Source organism: Nyctereutes procyonoides, unplaced genomic scaffold (genome assembly GCF_905146905.1).
Source record: "Nyctereutes procyonoides isolate TBG_1078 unplaced genomic scaffold, NYPRO_anot_genome, whole genome shotgun sequence".
Taxonomy (NCBI): domain Eukaryota; kingdom Metazoa; phylum Chordata; class Mammalia; order Carnivora; family Canidae; genus Nyctereutes; species Nyctereutes procyonoides.
In genome coordinates this window covers 44,382,413-44,395,375 of record NW_026575126.1, presented here as the reverse complement: position 1 = coordinate 44,395,375, position 12,963 = coordinate 44,382,413, and the positions used below count along the sequence as shown (strand labels likewise).

The window sequence follows — 12,963 nt, the reverse complement described above, 5'->3', positions numbered from 1 at the left end:
TCTTTTTTTTTTTTTTTTTTTTCTCCTCCCACAGTGCCGGGGACTCGCGCCGGAGAGCGTCTTGGAACCACAAATCCCAGGATGCAACGCGCGCCCACCCGGCGTCCTATTACGGCCGAGCTAGGCGCCCTTAGACGTTCCGGGGCAACAGGGGATTCACTTCCGGCGGCGTCCGCGCGGCCATGGTAAGAGCGCGCGTGGTGGGAAGTGCGGGAACTGCGGGGGGGGGGGGGCGGTGCGCTCTCGGGGTGGCGGGGGGCAGGGCGAGTCCTGGAGTTCCGATTCGGACAGTCCGCGCGTGGGCGGGCTCCGGCGTGGCTTGAGGCTTGCCGCGCCCGCCCGCCCGTCTGCCTTCGAAAGCGCGTCTGGCTTGGGGAGGCCCCGGGAGCCCCCGCCGGGGACCGTGGGAGCCGGGGCCGGGCCCCAGGGCGGCGGGCCTCGCAGCCCCGGTGGGGAGCCGCGCACCGGACGCAACCCTCGTGCGGTGGGTTGGCGCCTCCCGCCCCCGCCCCCGCCCTTCCCCAGCCGGGCCTGGAAGGCAGCGCTCCCCCTCAGCCGCCACGAGGATGCTCTCACCGGACGGAGAACCGAGGAGGCCTCACGACAGGTGTCGCAGAGGTTCGTGCGGGGAGGACGTTCCCACGGCCTTGTGCATCCGGGGCCCAGCCCGCAGTCGGCCCCCAGGTATTTGCCGGATGGACGCAGGCCCTGCCACCTCTCCTGTGCCTCTTGGAGCTGCCTGCGGAGAAGGGGGCCGGTCTGAGAGCCAGCCCCTGCGCCGCTCGCTGGCTGTGTGTCTTTGGGTAAACCTCTCACCGTCTCTGTGCCTAACCCTCTGGTAAAGTGGAAGTACCCTTGACCCGTGAACTATGCGGGGTTGCATCCTGTGGGTCCACTTCTGTGTGGATTGCTTTTTTTTTTTTTTTTTAAGATTTTAGTATTTATTCATGAGACCCAGAGAGAGAGAGAGGCAGAGACACAGGCAGAGGGAGAAGCAGGCTCCATGGCAGGGAGCCCGACGTGGGACTCGATCCCAGGACCCCGGATCACGACCTGAGCAGAAGGCAGCGCCAAACCGCTGAGCCACCCCGGCTGCCCGGGTTGTTGAAAATAAATACATTGGAAGGAAGATATTTTGGAGATTTGCAGCAATTTGAAAAACCCGCCAGACCAACGGCATAGCCTAGAAACACTATAAAAATAAGAAGCAAGCTAGGTATGTCACAAGTGCCTAGAATACATGTAGATACTAGTTTGTTATTTGCTGCCATACAGTATGCACAAGTTTGTTATAAAAAGTTCATCAAAACGCACAGAGACCCTTACAGACTGTGCACGGCATCACTCACAGTCGAGGAAAACAAACAGATGCAGTCATAAATACTGACCGCATAAAATTAAACGACAGGACGCCCCGTTCTACTGTAATAATCCCACAGCCACCCCCTGTTGGTGATCTCAGGTGTGGTATGAGCTTAAAACGGTGTGCGCTGCTCATCGTCTCCACGCAAGCAGTTTGTCGCCAATTTGAATGGCAGAAGTGATCCTGTGGTTCTCGCGTATTTTTCATGGTGTTTAGTGCAATACCGTAAACCTTGAATAACACCATGGACCCACACGAAACGCCGCTCATGATTCCGGAAGTGCTCCCAAGAAGCAGAGAAAAGTCATGACGTTACAAGCAAAAGTCAAATTGCTCGATATGTACAGTAAATTAAAGTCTGCGGCTGCTGTTGCCCATCATTTCAAGATAAACGAATCCAGCGTAGAGGCCATTGTCAAAAAAGAAGAGGAAGTCCGGGAAACCGTCGAGAAAGCCACGACCGCAGGCACAAAAACCTTGCACTTTTTGCGAGACGCTTTTTTATCTTGTACTGAAAATGTTGCTTTTATGTGGGTGCAGGATTGCTATGAGAAAGGCATCCCTATACTCTAATATGATTCAAGAGAAAGCGTAGTCGCTGTATGACAACTTAAAGCAAGAGGAAAGTGAGGGAACTAAAGCTGGAGAGTTTAATGCCAGCAAAGGATGGTTTGATAATTTTAGAAAGAAGTTTGGCTTAAAAAATGTCCGGGAGCGGGAGAAGCAGCTTCTGCCAACCAAGAGACCACCAATGAGTTCCCACCTCAAGAACCCATAGACACCACGCCAGAGGGATTCACCCCGGGCGCCTTGGTGGAGATGAGAGCTTGTGGACCAGGGCCAGGTGAGGGGGGTGTAGAAGACGCAGGGGCGGAAAACAAGTTGACACCAGAAAACCTGGCAGAAGGGTTTCGATTATTCAAGACAGCTTTCGACTTCTTTTCTGACATGGACCTTTCTGTGATATGGGCACTGAGACTAAAGCAGGTGGTGGAAGGGGGATTGGTATCCTGTAGAATCATCTTCAGAGAAATGAAAAAGCAGAAAAGTCAGACGAGATTACAATATATTTCTGTAAAGTTACCCCAAGCGTGCCTGCCTCTCCTGCCTGCCCCTTCAGCCTCCTCCACCTGTCCCACCCCTGTGACCCCAGGGCCAGCCCCTCTGCCTCCTGGTCCTCAGCCTACTCAGCGGGGAGATGGTGAGGAGGATGAAGGCCTTCCCGCTGATCCACTTCCACGTAGTAAGTAGTCCTCGTGCCGCACAGTTAAACTTGCTTATCCCGTGTGTGTCTTCACGTGAAAATCTAGTCCCTGTGCGGCAAGAACTTGTCCCCCCTGCCGCCCTCCCCCTGGGTCTTCATCCTGCACAACATCATGTACAAGACTCCTTTGGAAATGGGTAGCCTAGCCTCAGAGGCGAAGGCGAGTGGTATTTAATATAAAATTAACGCCGTGTCTTCTTAGGGTTTGGTAACTTTGCTTTCAAAGATTTACATTGCCCTGACGCATGCCCCTCACCCCCTCCCTCCTCCCGCCCCCCTCTCTCTCCTCCTATAATTGGAGAAAATGCATATCAGACTATCATCACAGCTAAGTCGTTTTTTTCTTTAAAGAACAGTGTTTCTGATACTGTATTATGAGTGACTGTAACCCTGTGTGCCATAAAACTTTTATAAGGATGATTCATTCATTAGTGTACAGGCGAGGCTCCTGGGAAACAGTATTATCGATTACACTAGGCTGTCATAAAGCAACCCTATTACTGCTTCTCTGTTACAATCCATGAATCATTGTCCTTACAAATAAATAGAAATTTCCCTTTCTTATTATCTTTCTTTTTTTGTGTCTAGTGTTAGTAACGTGTATACTATCCACAGTGTCTTATATGTTGTGTATAAAACAACGTAGGTACTGATAGTTCCATCTGGTAAACAAGGTAAACCTAATGGTGTTGATAATACAGTGAAGTACTGTAAAGGTACTTATGGTTTTGATTTTTGTGTGTTTTTTTTTTAAGATTTTATATATTTTTTCATCAGAGACACACAGAGAGGCAGAGACACAGGCAGAGGGAGAAGCAGGCTCCTTGCAGGGAGCCCAATGTGGGACTCGATCCCGGGACCCTGGGATCACTCCCTGAGCCGAAGGTAGACAATCAACGGCTGAGCCACCCGGGTGCCCTTCTCATGATTTTTAAAATCACATGCTTTTCTCTAGTTGACTTTATTGTAAAAATGCAGTATAAAATACACGTAACAAAAAAATACGTGTTATTTGACTTACCAGTAAGGCTCCTGGTCAACACTGTGCTATTAGTAGTTGAGTTTTTGAGGAGTGGAAGGTTACATGTGGATTTTTGACTGCGTGGGGGGCTGGTGTCCAAAAGCCCCTGCATTGTTCAAGGGTCAACTGTAGGGGCACCTGTCTGGCACCGCTTGTGTGAAGATCACACGAGTTTAAAGCATCTTTCCCCGTGTCTCTGGCAATAGTAGTAGCCTCACAGGATTGGCAGGAATCTCTAGGTAGGATGCTCTGCAGATATTTTATGTTGCAATTCTCATGGTTGAGTTCCAAAAAAGCAACGGTCTCTCTCCCTTCCAGGCTGCCCTCCTCCGAGCTGTGCCACGGTTGCCAGGCCCAGCAGCTGCATGGCGAAGGCCTATCTGCGGGCTGTGGTGCCGCACCGGGCAGGATCCTGGGAGGTGGCTGGGGAGCAGGGCCCCCACCCTGAAGGAGAAGGCAGCAGGCACGGAGGCAGAGAAATTCCAGATCATCTACCGGTTTGATGCTATCAGAACCTTTGGGTACTTGTCCCGGCTGAAGGTGGCACAGACGGCGCTGACGCTGCTAGCCCTGCCGCCTGGCTTCTACTGGTACTCGCACGGCCTCATGACCCTCAGCTCCCTGTACTTTGCGGGCGGGATAGCTGGCTTCGCCCTGGCCATGCTCTGCTGGATGAGCCATTTCTTCCGGAGGCTGGTGGGCATCCTGTATGTGAACGAGGCGTGCACCATGCTGCGGGTGGCCCACCTGACCTTCTGGGGCCGGCGGCAGGACACGGACTGGCCCGTGGCTGATGTGGTGCCCATGACAGAGACCAGCGACCGGCCCCAGGAGCTGTTTATGCGTATCCAGCAGTACAGTGGGAAGCAGACCTTCTATCTCACTCTGCGCTACGGACGTGTCTTGGACAGAGAACGTTTCACACGGGTGTTTGGGACACTGGACACCCCCAAATGAGCTGCCCGGATCTCCGGCAGGACGGCTGAGGGTGTGGGTGAGGCCGAAGAACGGGGTCAGGCAGCTGAAGGCTTTGCCAGGGCCTCCAGGGCCTTGTTTCTGGGATGCGGAGGTTCATGGGGCAGGAACGAGTAGTCGGGTTTATGAGAGGTCCTTAGTGCAAATTCATCCCACGCTTGCCTGGGACATGGAGCCAGGTCATGGGAGAAGTTTCTGCTAACGGCCAGTTCTTGCAGGAAGCGGTGTGGGTTCATGCAGTGAACCAGAAGGCGGGGAGGTGAGGCGGGGGCCCGGAGGTTGGGTGTGAGAACACTTGGGTGCTGTGATCCCTCATCCCCCTGTCCCGGGGCAGGCTGTCGAGTCTGCATCCTTGAAAGGGAAAGGCTGCCTGTCTCACGGGCTGGGAGTGAGAGTACAGTCACTGTCAAGGTCGGTGTGGTGCCAGGCTTCCAGGCTGCTGGTGGGGATTTCCCCTCAGGGCTGGGAAGGAACTGCCGAGATGGTGACCACACAGCCCCTGGGATGGGTGTCACCCTGTGAGCACCCCCCCCCCCACGCCTGGGGGCCCTCCTGTCGCAGGGCTTTGTTATAAACTGCAGCTTATTGTATGCGCTGCCCTTCCCTGCAGTCACTCCTAGTGTTTGTTATGCTCTCTGACGGAATAAAGCAGAAGGAGGACCTGATCTTTATACTTCGGCCACCCAGAAGTCAGTAACTAAATGTTTTGTTGTGTGGACGGACTTCCAGGCTTTTTTTATTGTGGTAAAATATGCGTAACGTAAATGTATCTATTCCCCGTAACCGCCTTTCAGCATAAGGTTCAGTGGCGTTAAAGTACATAACAATGTGGTGCGGCCACCTTCTCTGTCCCATCTCCAGAACTCCCTCATCATCTCTCGGAGGAACTCTGTGCCCATTAAACATCGCTCCCCATTTCGTCCTCCGGCTGGCCCCTGTGACCACTCACCCGTTTTCTGTCTCTGGATTTGCTTATTCTGGGCATTTCCTGTACATGGAATCCTACACTGTGTGGTCTTTTATGTCCGGCTTCCTTCGGCTGACCTTCTGGTCTCATGGTGCATCCATGCTGTAGCGTGTAGGAGAGCTTCGTCCCTTTCTGGGGCTGAAGAATGTACGTGTAGCGTATTTTGTTTATCCGTTGATGGACAATTTGGATTTTTTTTTTTAAGATTTTATTTATTTATTCATGGGAGACACACACAGAGAGAGGGGCAGAGACACAGCAGGCAGAGGGAGAAGCAGGCTCCATGCAGGGAGCCCGATGTAGGACTTGATCCTGGGACCCCAGGATCAGGCCCCGGGCCAAAGGCGGCGCCAAACAGCTGAGCTACCCGGGCTGCCCTGGACGTTTGGATTGTGAGTAACGTTCCTGTCAACACTGGTGGACAGAAATCTGAGTCCCTGCTTTCAGTTCCTTCAAGTGTGAGAAGTGCAATTATTGGATCATACAGGAACTCTAGGTTTAACTCTCCGAGGAGCTGCTGAACTTTCCCAGTGGCTGCGTGAATTTATGTCCCTCCAGCAATGCATGCGGGTTCCAGTTTCTCCAGGTCTGTCTTCTGGATGACAGCCATCCTCATGGGTGTGCAGCGGGGTCTCCCTGCACGGCCAGGCTTCCCTAAAAACAGCGATGTCCTGTCCCTGGAACCGTTTGGGTTGTTCTGCTTCACGTAACATGTGACTGTCTTAAACCATTAAAAATATTCTGTCACCGGAAAAAACCTTGTAACTATGTGACATGCCTGCTGTGAACTAACCATGTTGTAGTAATCCCTGTGCAACACACGCAAATGCAAATACAAATCCTTCCGTTGTGCACGTTGATACAGTGTTGAATGTCCATTAGATCTCCGTAGAATTGGGGAAAACAGGCAGCGTACCTTACCTGAAATAAAAAGTGCGGGATCCCTGGGTGGCGCAGCGGTTTGGCGCCTGCCTTTGGCCCAGGGCGTGATCCTGGAGACCCGGGATCGAATCCCACGTCGGGCTCCCGGTGCATGGAGCCTGCTTCTCCCTCTGCCTGTGTCTCTGCCTCTCTCTCTCTGTGTGACTATCGTAAATAAAAAAAAAAAAAAAAAAATTAAAATGTTAAAAAAATAAAATAAAAAGTGCAGGTAATTATATGAATTTTTTCATTTAAATAATCTGCGTAGAAACAAATTCAGGAATTGCGAAATACTCCACGGAGTGGATGCAGCTCTTCCCTTAACCTTGACTATGTAAGTCGTTTCCATTTTCCACCCATTGTTACAAAAGAATGTGGCCTATCATGGGGCGCCTGGGGGGCTCTGGGTTAAGCTCCAGGTCATGATCTCAGGGTCGTGGGGTGGAGCCTGGGTCAGGCCTCACACCGGGCGTGGAGCCTGCCTGCTTCTCTGCTACCCTATTCCCCCACACACACCGCCCTCCCTCCCTTAAAAAAAAAAAAGTGGCATATCAAGTATGAAGAGAGCCTTCTCCCTAGACACAACATGGCATTTTGAGAAAAGTCACTAACATGAAAGAAGTTAGGTTTCCGTAGTTAATTTATTCCATTTCACAGACGTGAGTAAAGCCCATAACACAAGACCGTCTGTTCCTGCAAGTTTCCAGATCAGCCCTTCATTCTGCGCAAATCTCTCATGCCAGGCCCTGCTCAGCGCCGGCCATGAAGAGGGGGCTTTGGAGGAGTCTGGGGGAGGGAGGATGGACGTGAACCAGTGTATGGGGGCCTTCGGTGACCGAGAGCTGTGGGGTGGGGGACAAGAGCAAGAGCCGGGTGTGCATGCTGGGGGTGGGGGGGTTGATCCTAACACCTGGGGAAAGCCTGCAGGGTCAGAAAGGCAAGAACGGGGAGAGGAATTGTGGGAGCTTTAATTTTTATTTTTAAAGATTTTATTTTTTATTGGGGTCGGGGGGGAAGAGGGAGAAGCAGGGAGCCCAATGTGGGACTCGATTCCAGGACTGTGGGATCATGAACTGAGCCGAAGGCAGATGCTTCCTTAATTGAGCCCCCCAGGTGCCCCGAAGAAGAATCAGCACTTGGTAATTTGTACTCTGTTGTAGTAAAGATGCAGATGTGAGGTCGGAGGTTTGTGGATTTGATTCCAGTGGTTGGAGACCCTAGTCTGGGGAGTGTGTGTTTGTGTTCCTCAGGTGTCTGGGGACATTGGGCACCCACCCACCCACTATCTGGTTTTCCCAGATGCAAGGGCTCTGCATGCAGAAGAACACTCGTGGAGCCCTGACCCAGAGCCTGGGCATCCTGGGGGGCCTCGACCCCTTTTCAGGGGAAACGGCATGTGGTTCCGTTGCCTTCTTGTTTGGGGCTGACTCAAAATACGACCAGAAGCTGGCCACCTCTCACCTGTGCACCCCGGCCCTTCTGATCCACATCGCCCTCACGTCTTCTCTGGGTTGTTGTGCCCTGCTGCCTCCATGATCCTTCCCCTTCTAGAGTCTGTTCTCACAGCAGTCAAAGTGATCCTGTGTGTGTGTGTGTGTGTGTGTGTGTGTGTGTGTTTAGCGTTTATTTATTTTATTTAGAGATTGAGGAAATGTGAGCAGGAGGAGAGGGAGAGACAATCCCCAAGCAGATTCCCCACTGAGTATGGTGCCCCAATGCAGAGCTCCATCTCAGGACCCTGAGATCACCAAAGTGATCCTAAAAAAAAAAATCACATCACTGCTGTAAAAACCGAAGTCCTGGGGCGCCTGGGTGACTCAGCCGGTGAAGCGCCTGCCTTCGTCTTAGGTCATGATCTCAGGGTCCCGGGATCCAGCCCCTCATCTTTGGGCTCCCTGCACAGCAGGGAGGGGCTGCTTCCCCCTCTCCCTCTCCTTCTGCTGCTCCCCCTGCTTGTGCTCTCATTGTTTCTCTCTGTGTGTGGCAAATAAATAAACAAGGTCTTTAAAAAAACACAAAAACCCAAAACTGAAGTCCTTACCATGGCCAACAAGGCCTAACGTGGTCTGGTCCCACCCGTACCCCAGCTGTCTTCCCTGCTCCACGACTCTGCCCTTGACCACGTCCAGGCAGAGACAGTCTCTCTGCCTAGATGTCTGCATAGAACTCTTGTCTCTCCAGTTTCTTCCCTGGTGTAAGGGGGCTTATTATTCATGCTCAAGACGTTGTAGTGAAGATTTTGTTGCACAGAGAAGTCTGTTATATAGCAGTTCCGTGTGGCTGTGGGTTTTTTTCCATAGGGTTCCCTCACCTGCTTGCCAGCTCCTTCCGTGACTGTGAACCCCCTTCCCCAAAGATAGTCTTTACCTATCAAAAGTCTTAATAGGTATTAATGATTGGACTCGGACCTCATTAAAGGCAGGAGTGAACTTGGATAACCCCTGGGGCTGGTCTAGCTGTAGCTAGCGACTGCGTGAACCTCGGCCCTGGAGATTCAGTTCTGTCTGGATGGGTCCCCAGAATCTGTCTTTCTGACAAGTGTGAAGCCAATTCTGAAGTGCAGCCAGGCTGGGAATTTCAGAAATAGACCATCAGGGCAGAAAACAGCAGAGTCAACTCCTGCCTTCGGGGACCTCGTGTTCCTGGGCCAACTTTTTTTTTTTTTCCCCAAAGAAGTGGTTCTCAGCTCTTGGCTCCGCGTACAGAATCACCTGGAGAGCTTTTTAAAAATATCCTTGCGGGGCAGCCCGGGTGCCTTAGCGGTTTGGCGCTGCCTTCGGCCTGGGGCCTGGTCCTGGGGTCCCGGGATCAAGTCCCACATCGGGCTCCCTGCATGGAGCCTGCTTCTTCCTCTGCCTGTGTCTCTGCCTCTCTCTCTCTCTCTCTCATGAATAAATAAATAAAATCTTTAAAAAAAAAATCCTTGTGTGGGCCCATGACCAGGCGTTGCCATTGTCAGGGGTCCCCTGGCGATTCCCATGTGGCCTGGGTTGACCGGCGCTGCCCTGGAGCGTCGTCACCGCACTGGAGGTGGGAGCCCCGTTCTCAACAGCCTTGGCCCCAAAGAGCCTGGGTTTCCGTGTGTGGTCTGCTCGCACAGGACCAGCAGAGGGCACACACGGCAAAGGCATCGCTCCATCCCCTTCCTTGCAAGCTGGCGGCCCAGATCCCTGGGCACCTCCACCACCGCGGGGCTCCTGCAGCACACGGGAGGCCGAACCCTGGAGCCATCCAAACTCCCCCGAATCGACACCGGCAAAGTCAACGAAACCCACCAGTCCCCGCCCCTGCACACTCTAGTAGTTGCCAGGCTATCTGTATTTTTTTTTTTTTTTAGATTTTATTTATTTATTCATGAGAGACACACAGAGAGAGGCAGAGACCCAGGTGGAGGGACTAGCAGGCTCCATGCAGGGAGCCAGACGTGGGACTTGATCCCGGGACTCCGGGATCAGGCCCTGGGTGGAAGGCTGCACTGAACCGCCAAGCCACCCGGGCTGTCCGGGTATCTGTATTTTTATGCTTCCCAGGTAATTCCAAGGCACCCCAACTTTTGAGAATCACTGAGATTTATTTACTCTTCCTGAAAGCCACACAGCAGATGATAAAGCAGCTTCTCAGGAGATGCAAGGGGTCCTTTGATTAAGGTGGTGGATATATTAGTGATTCTCCCACTTAGACGACAATTCTAAAATAGTGATCTAATAGAAATACCCAAGTGGGGCGCCCGGGTGGCTCAATTGGTTAAGCGTCTGCCTTCAGCTCAGGTCATGATCCCAGGGTCCTGGGATGGAGCCCCAGTCGGGCTCCCTGCTCAGCGGGGAGCCTGCTTCTCCCTCTCCTCCCTCCTCGTGCTCTCTCACTAGCTCGGTTGCTAAGTTGGTCTTAAATAAATAAATACTTTAAAAAAAAACCCAAGCAGACCTATGAGGATGCTCACTGAATGTCTCTAATAGCAAAACAAACGAATAGCAATGACAAAAGTGGAAGTAAACTGAGTTTTTGTTAGTAGGCAGCATGGGTAAATAAGTGTTGGTGGAGCCATGGGATGGAATATTACACAGCCCTTAAAAAGGGTGAGGTTGAGGGGCGCCCTGGCGGCTCAGTCCGTTAAGTGTCCAACTCTTGGTTTTGGCTCAGGTCGTGATCTCCGGGTCATGGGATGGAGCCCCGAGATAGGCTGCGCTCAGCGGGGAGCCTGAGTGTCTCTCCTGCTGCCCCTCTCCACCACGTGCACACGCTCTCTCTAAAATAAATAAATACGTCTTAAAAAAAAAAGAATGGGGTTGAACTCTATCTGTTGATGCGGAAAGATAACCAAGCGTAGAGTAGTGATTAAGGGGACAAACAAGTCACAGGACAGTATAGTTTCATGTGGTCTTATTTTTGTGTTTGTACAAACCCCGGAGATTCTAATTGGTTCACAGTGGTCACGGACGGGGGTGGGGGGGGTGGACGGGTTGGAGGGAAGGCGTCCACAGTCAACTTTATAACCTAATACTGGTTTTACGTTTTCACAAGGAGCGTGTTGTCCATCTTAACAAATGAAGAAACATGCAGTGAAAGACAAGATCCCTTTCATGTCAACTTTCAGGGTGAAGAGAAAAGTTTCTCTACCACGAATTCCCATCCTGGCCTCGGAAGCTGAGCTGACATCGGGAAGCATTCAGTCGTGGAGACTGGGTGACAGTCATGTCTTTCCCTTCTAGAGTGGTTTTCCTGCCTGTCTGCTGAGACCCCCTGGACTCTGGGCGGCTCTGGGCCCTGGGCTGCAGGGCAGGGGGTGGACTGCACCATGCCACCGTCTGTGTGGTGCTTGCTATGGACCGAAAGGTGTATAGGCCCCCGGAAAATTCATATGTTGAAACCATAACTCAAAAAAAAAAAAAAAAAAAGCAGGGGGGGGGGATCCCTGGGTGGCTCAGCGGTTTAGTGCTACCTTTGGCCCAGGGCGTGATCCTGGAGTCTCAGGATTGAGTCCCGCATCGGGCTCCCTGTAGGGAGCCTGCTTCTCCCTCTGCCTGTGTCTCTCATGAATAAATAAATAAAATCTTTAAAAAATTAAAAAAAGAAACCATAACTCCCAGTGTGAGGGGGTTTGGAGGTGGGGCCTTAGGGAGGTGACTAGGGTCCCCATGATGGGCTTAGGGCCCTTATAGGGGCTCTCTGTCTCTGCCCCCCCCCAGGAAGGCCATGTGAGGACGTAGCGAGGAAGACGTCCTCACTGAGAACCTGACCATGGCCCTCCAGCCTCCGGAACCGTGAGAAATACATGTTCACCATCTAAGCCGCCAGCCTCTGGGGTGGGGGGGCCTCGGAGGGCAAGCCGGCCTACTGACCCTCGAACTGGCCCCGGGCAGTCAGGGGCTCCTCCCCGTCCCCTGGCCTTGGTGTGTGTGTTGGCGTCGCTTGACTTCTGTGTTTCTGGAGCCACCTGAGGACGCAGCCCTGACCCGTTACCACAGCCACCACTAACCCGGTTACGGCCCCGCATCAGCTCTTCAGGTTCTGGCAGGCAGGTGTGGGACACATCCCTCCTGCGGCTGCCCCAGTTGAGGCCCCCAGCTTGCTGCCCTGCCCCCGCCCCCAGGGGTGCCTCCCTGTTCGGTCTCTCCCTGCCCTCCGTGCGTGGGGGCCGGTGGCAGCATGTGCCTGGGGAGCATGCCAGGGGCTGGTAGGCCCGCAGTGTCGTCCTGTGGTAGCCACCTGAGCAGACCGACCCCCGCAGACCAACCCCCAGGCCGTGGCAAGGGGACATCGCACAGCTGGTGTCCTATTGCCCTGGCTACAAAGATAAGACCTCCGTGTCACGGTGCCTGGTACGCGCCACTCGGTGGCCGTGTTTACCGCACTCCCAGAGCTGACTTGGGGGGCTTGGCTGGGGGGTGCGGTCTGGGCTGAACTGCTAGGGGTGCGAGCTGTCCTTTCACTGCTGCTTTGTGACTTCAGGACTGGAGTCCCCAGATGGAAAGTAATAGGGTCCCTTTGAACCCCAGGCAGAGTCCAGCTTTTATGGCCTTGTTTTGATCCTGTGGCATTCAACTATAAAATCGGGCCCGATTCACCAGGCAGAGCCCCGGCCATGAGGCCGTGTTTGTACCAACTCTGGGGACAAAACATCCGTTTTGCTGATTAACAGCTGAGATCCACTCCGGGACTCGGTTGGGCCTGTATCCGCTTCGGGAAATAGATTTAATATCCACGAGCGGGACCTTTAGATGGTGACGGAAACATATCATTCTTTGGAACCGTATGCGACACACTGTGTGTCTTGCCACCTGGTAACTGCCCGGTTAGAGGTTTCTCATGCCCTGGGTCCTTCGTCCGGGAAGCAGCGATGGCCACGGTCCGCACCCCCCAGAGGGTGCCTGGGAGGACCGCTTGATTTCTGGGGACACACTTAGAATCACGCTTGGTCCAGGGAAGCACTTGCTGAGTCCTAGCGCGAGCCT

At 53.1% G+C, this 12,963-nt stretch overlaps 1 protein-coding gene across 2 annotated transcripts; it reads left to right on the top strand.

Moving 5' to 3' along the window:
- Nucleotides 1-42: 42 nt before the first annotated feature.
- Nucleotides 43-5,452, top strand: TMEM186 (transmembrane protein 186). 2 transcript variants are annotated; one of them, XM_055340045.1, is made up of 2 exons: nt 43-185; nt 3,967-5,452. In XM_055340045.1, exons 1-2 carry the CDS (start codon nt 183-185, stop codon nt 4,603-4,605), a joined length of 642 nt encoding a protein of 213 aa, XP_055196020.1. In that variant the 5' UTR covers nt 43-182; the 3' UTR covers nt 4,606-5,452. The 2 variants fall into 2 exon arrangements, with proteins under 2 accessions (XP_055196020.1, XP_055196019.1); XM_055340044.1 differs by lacking the exon at nt 43-185 and adding an exon at nt 266-2,606.
- The last annotated feature ends 7,511 nt before the right edge of the window (nt 5,453-12,963 follow it).

What these genes read in the sequence shown, in the direction of transcription:
- TMEM186 (XM_055340044.1), top strand. Translation starts at nt 2,562, where the DNA reads ATGGTGAGGAGGATGAAGGCCTTCCCGCTGATCCACTTCCACGTA. An exon ending in CGCTGATCCACTTCCACGTA is followed by an intron (nt 2,607 to 3,966) that starts GTAAGTAGTCCT and finishes TCTCCCTTCCAG; the next exon opens with GCTGCCCTCCTCCGAGCTGT.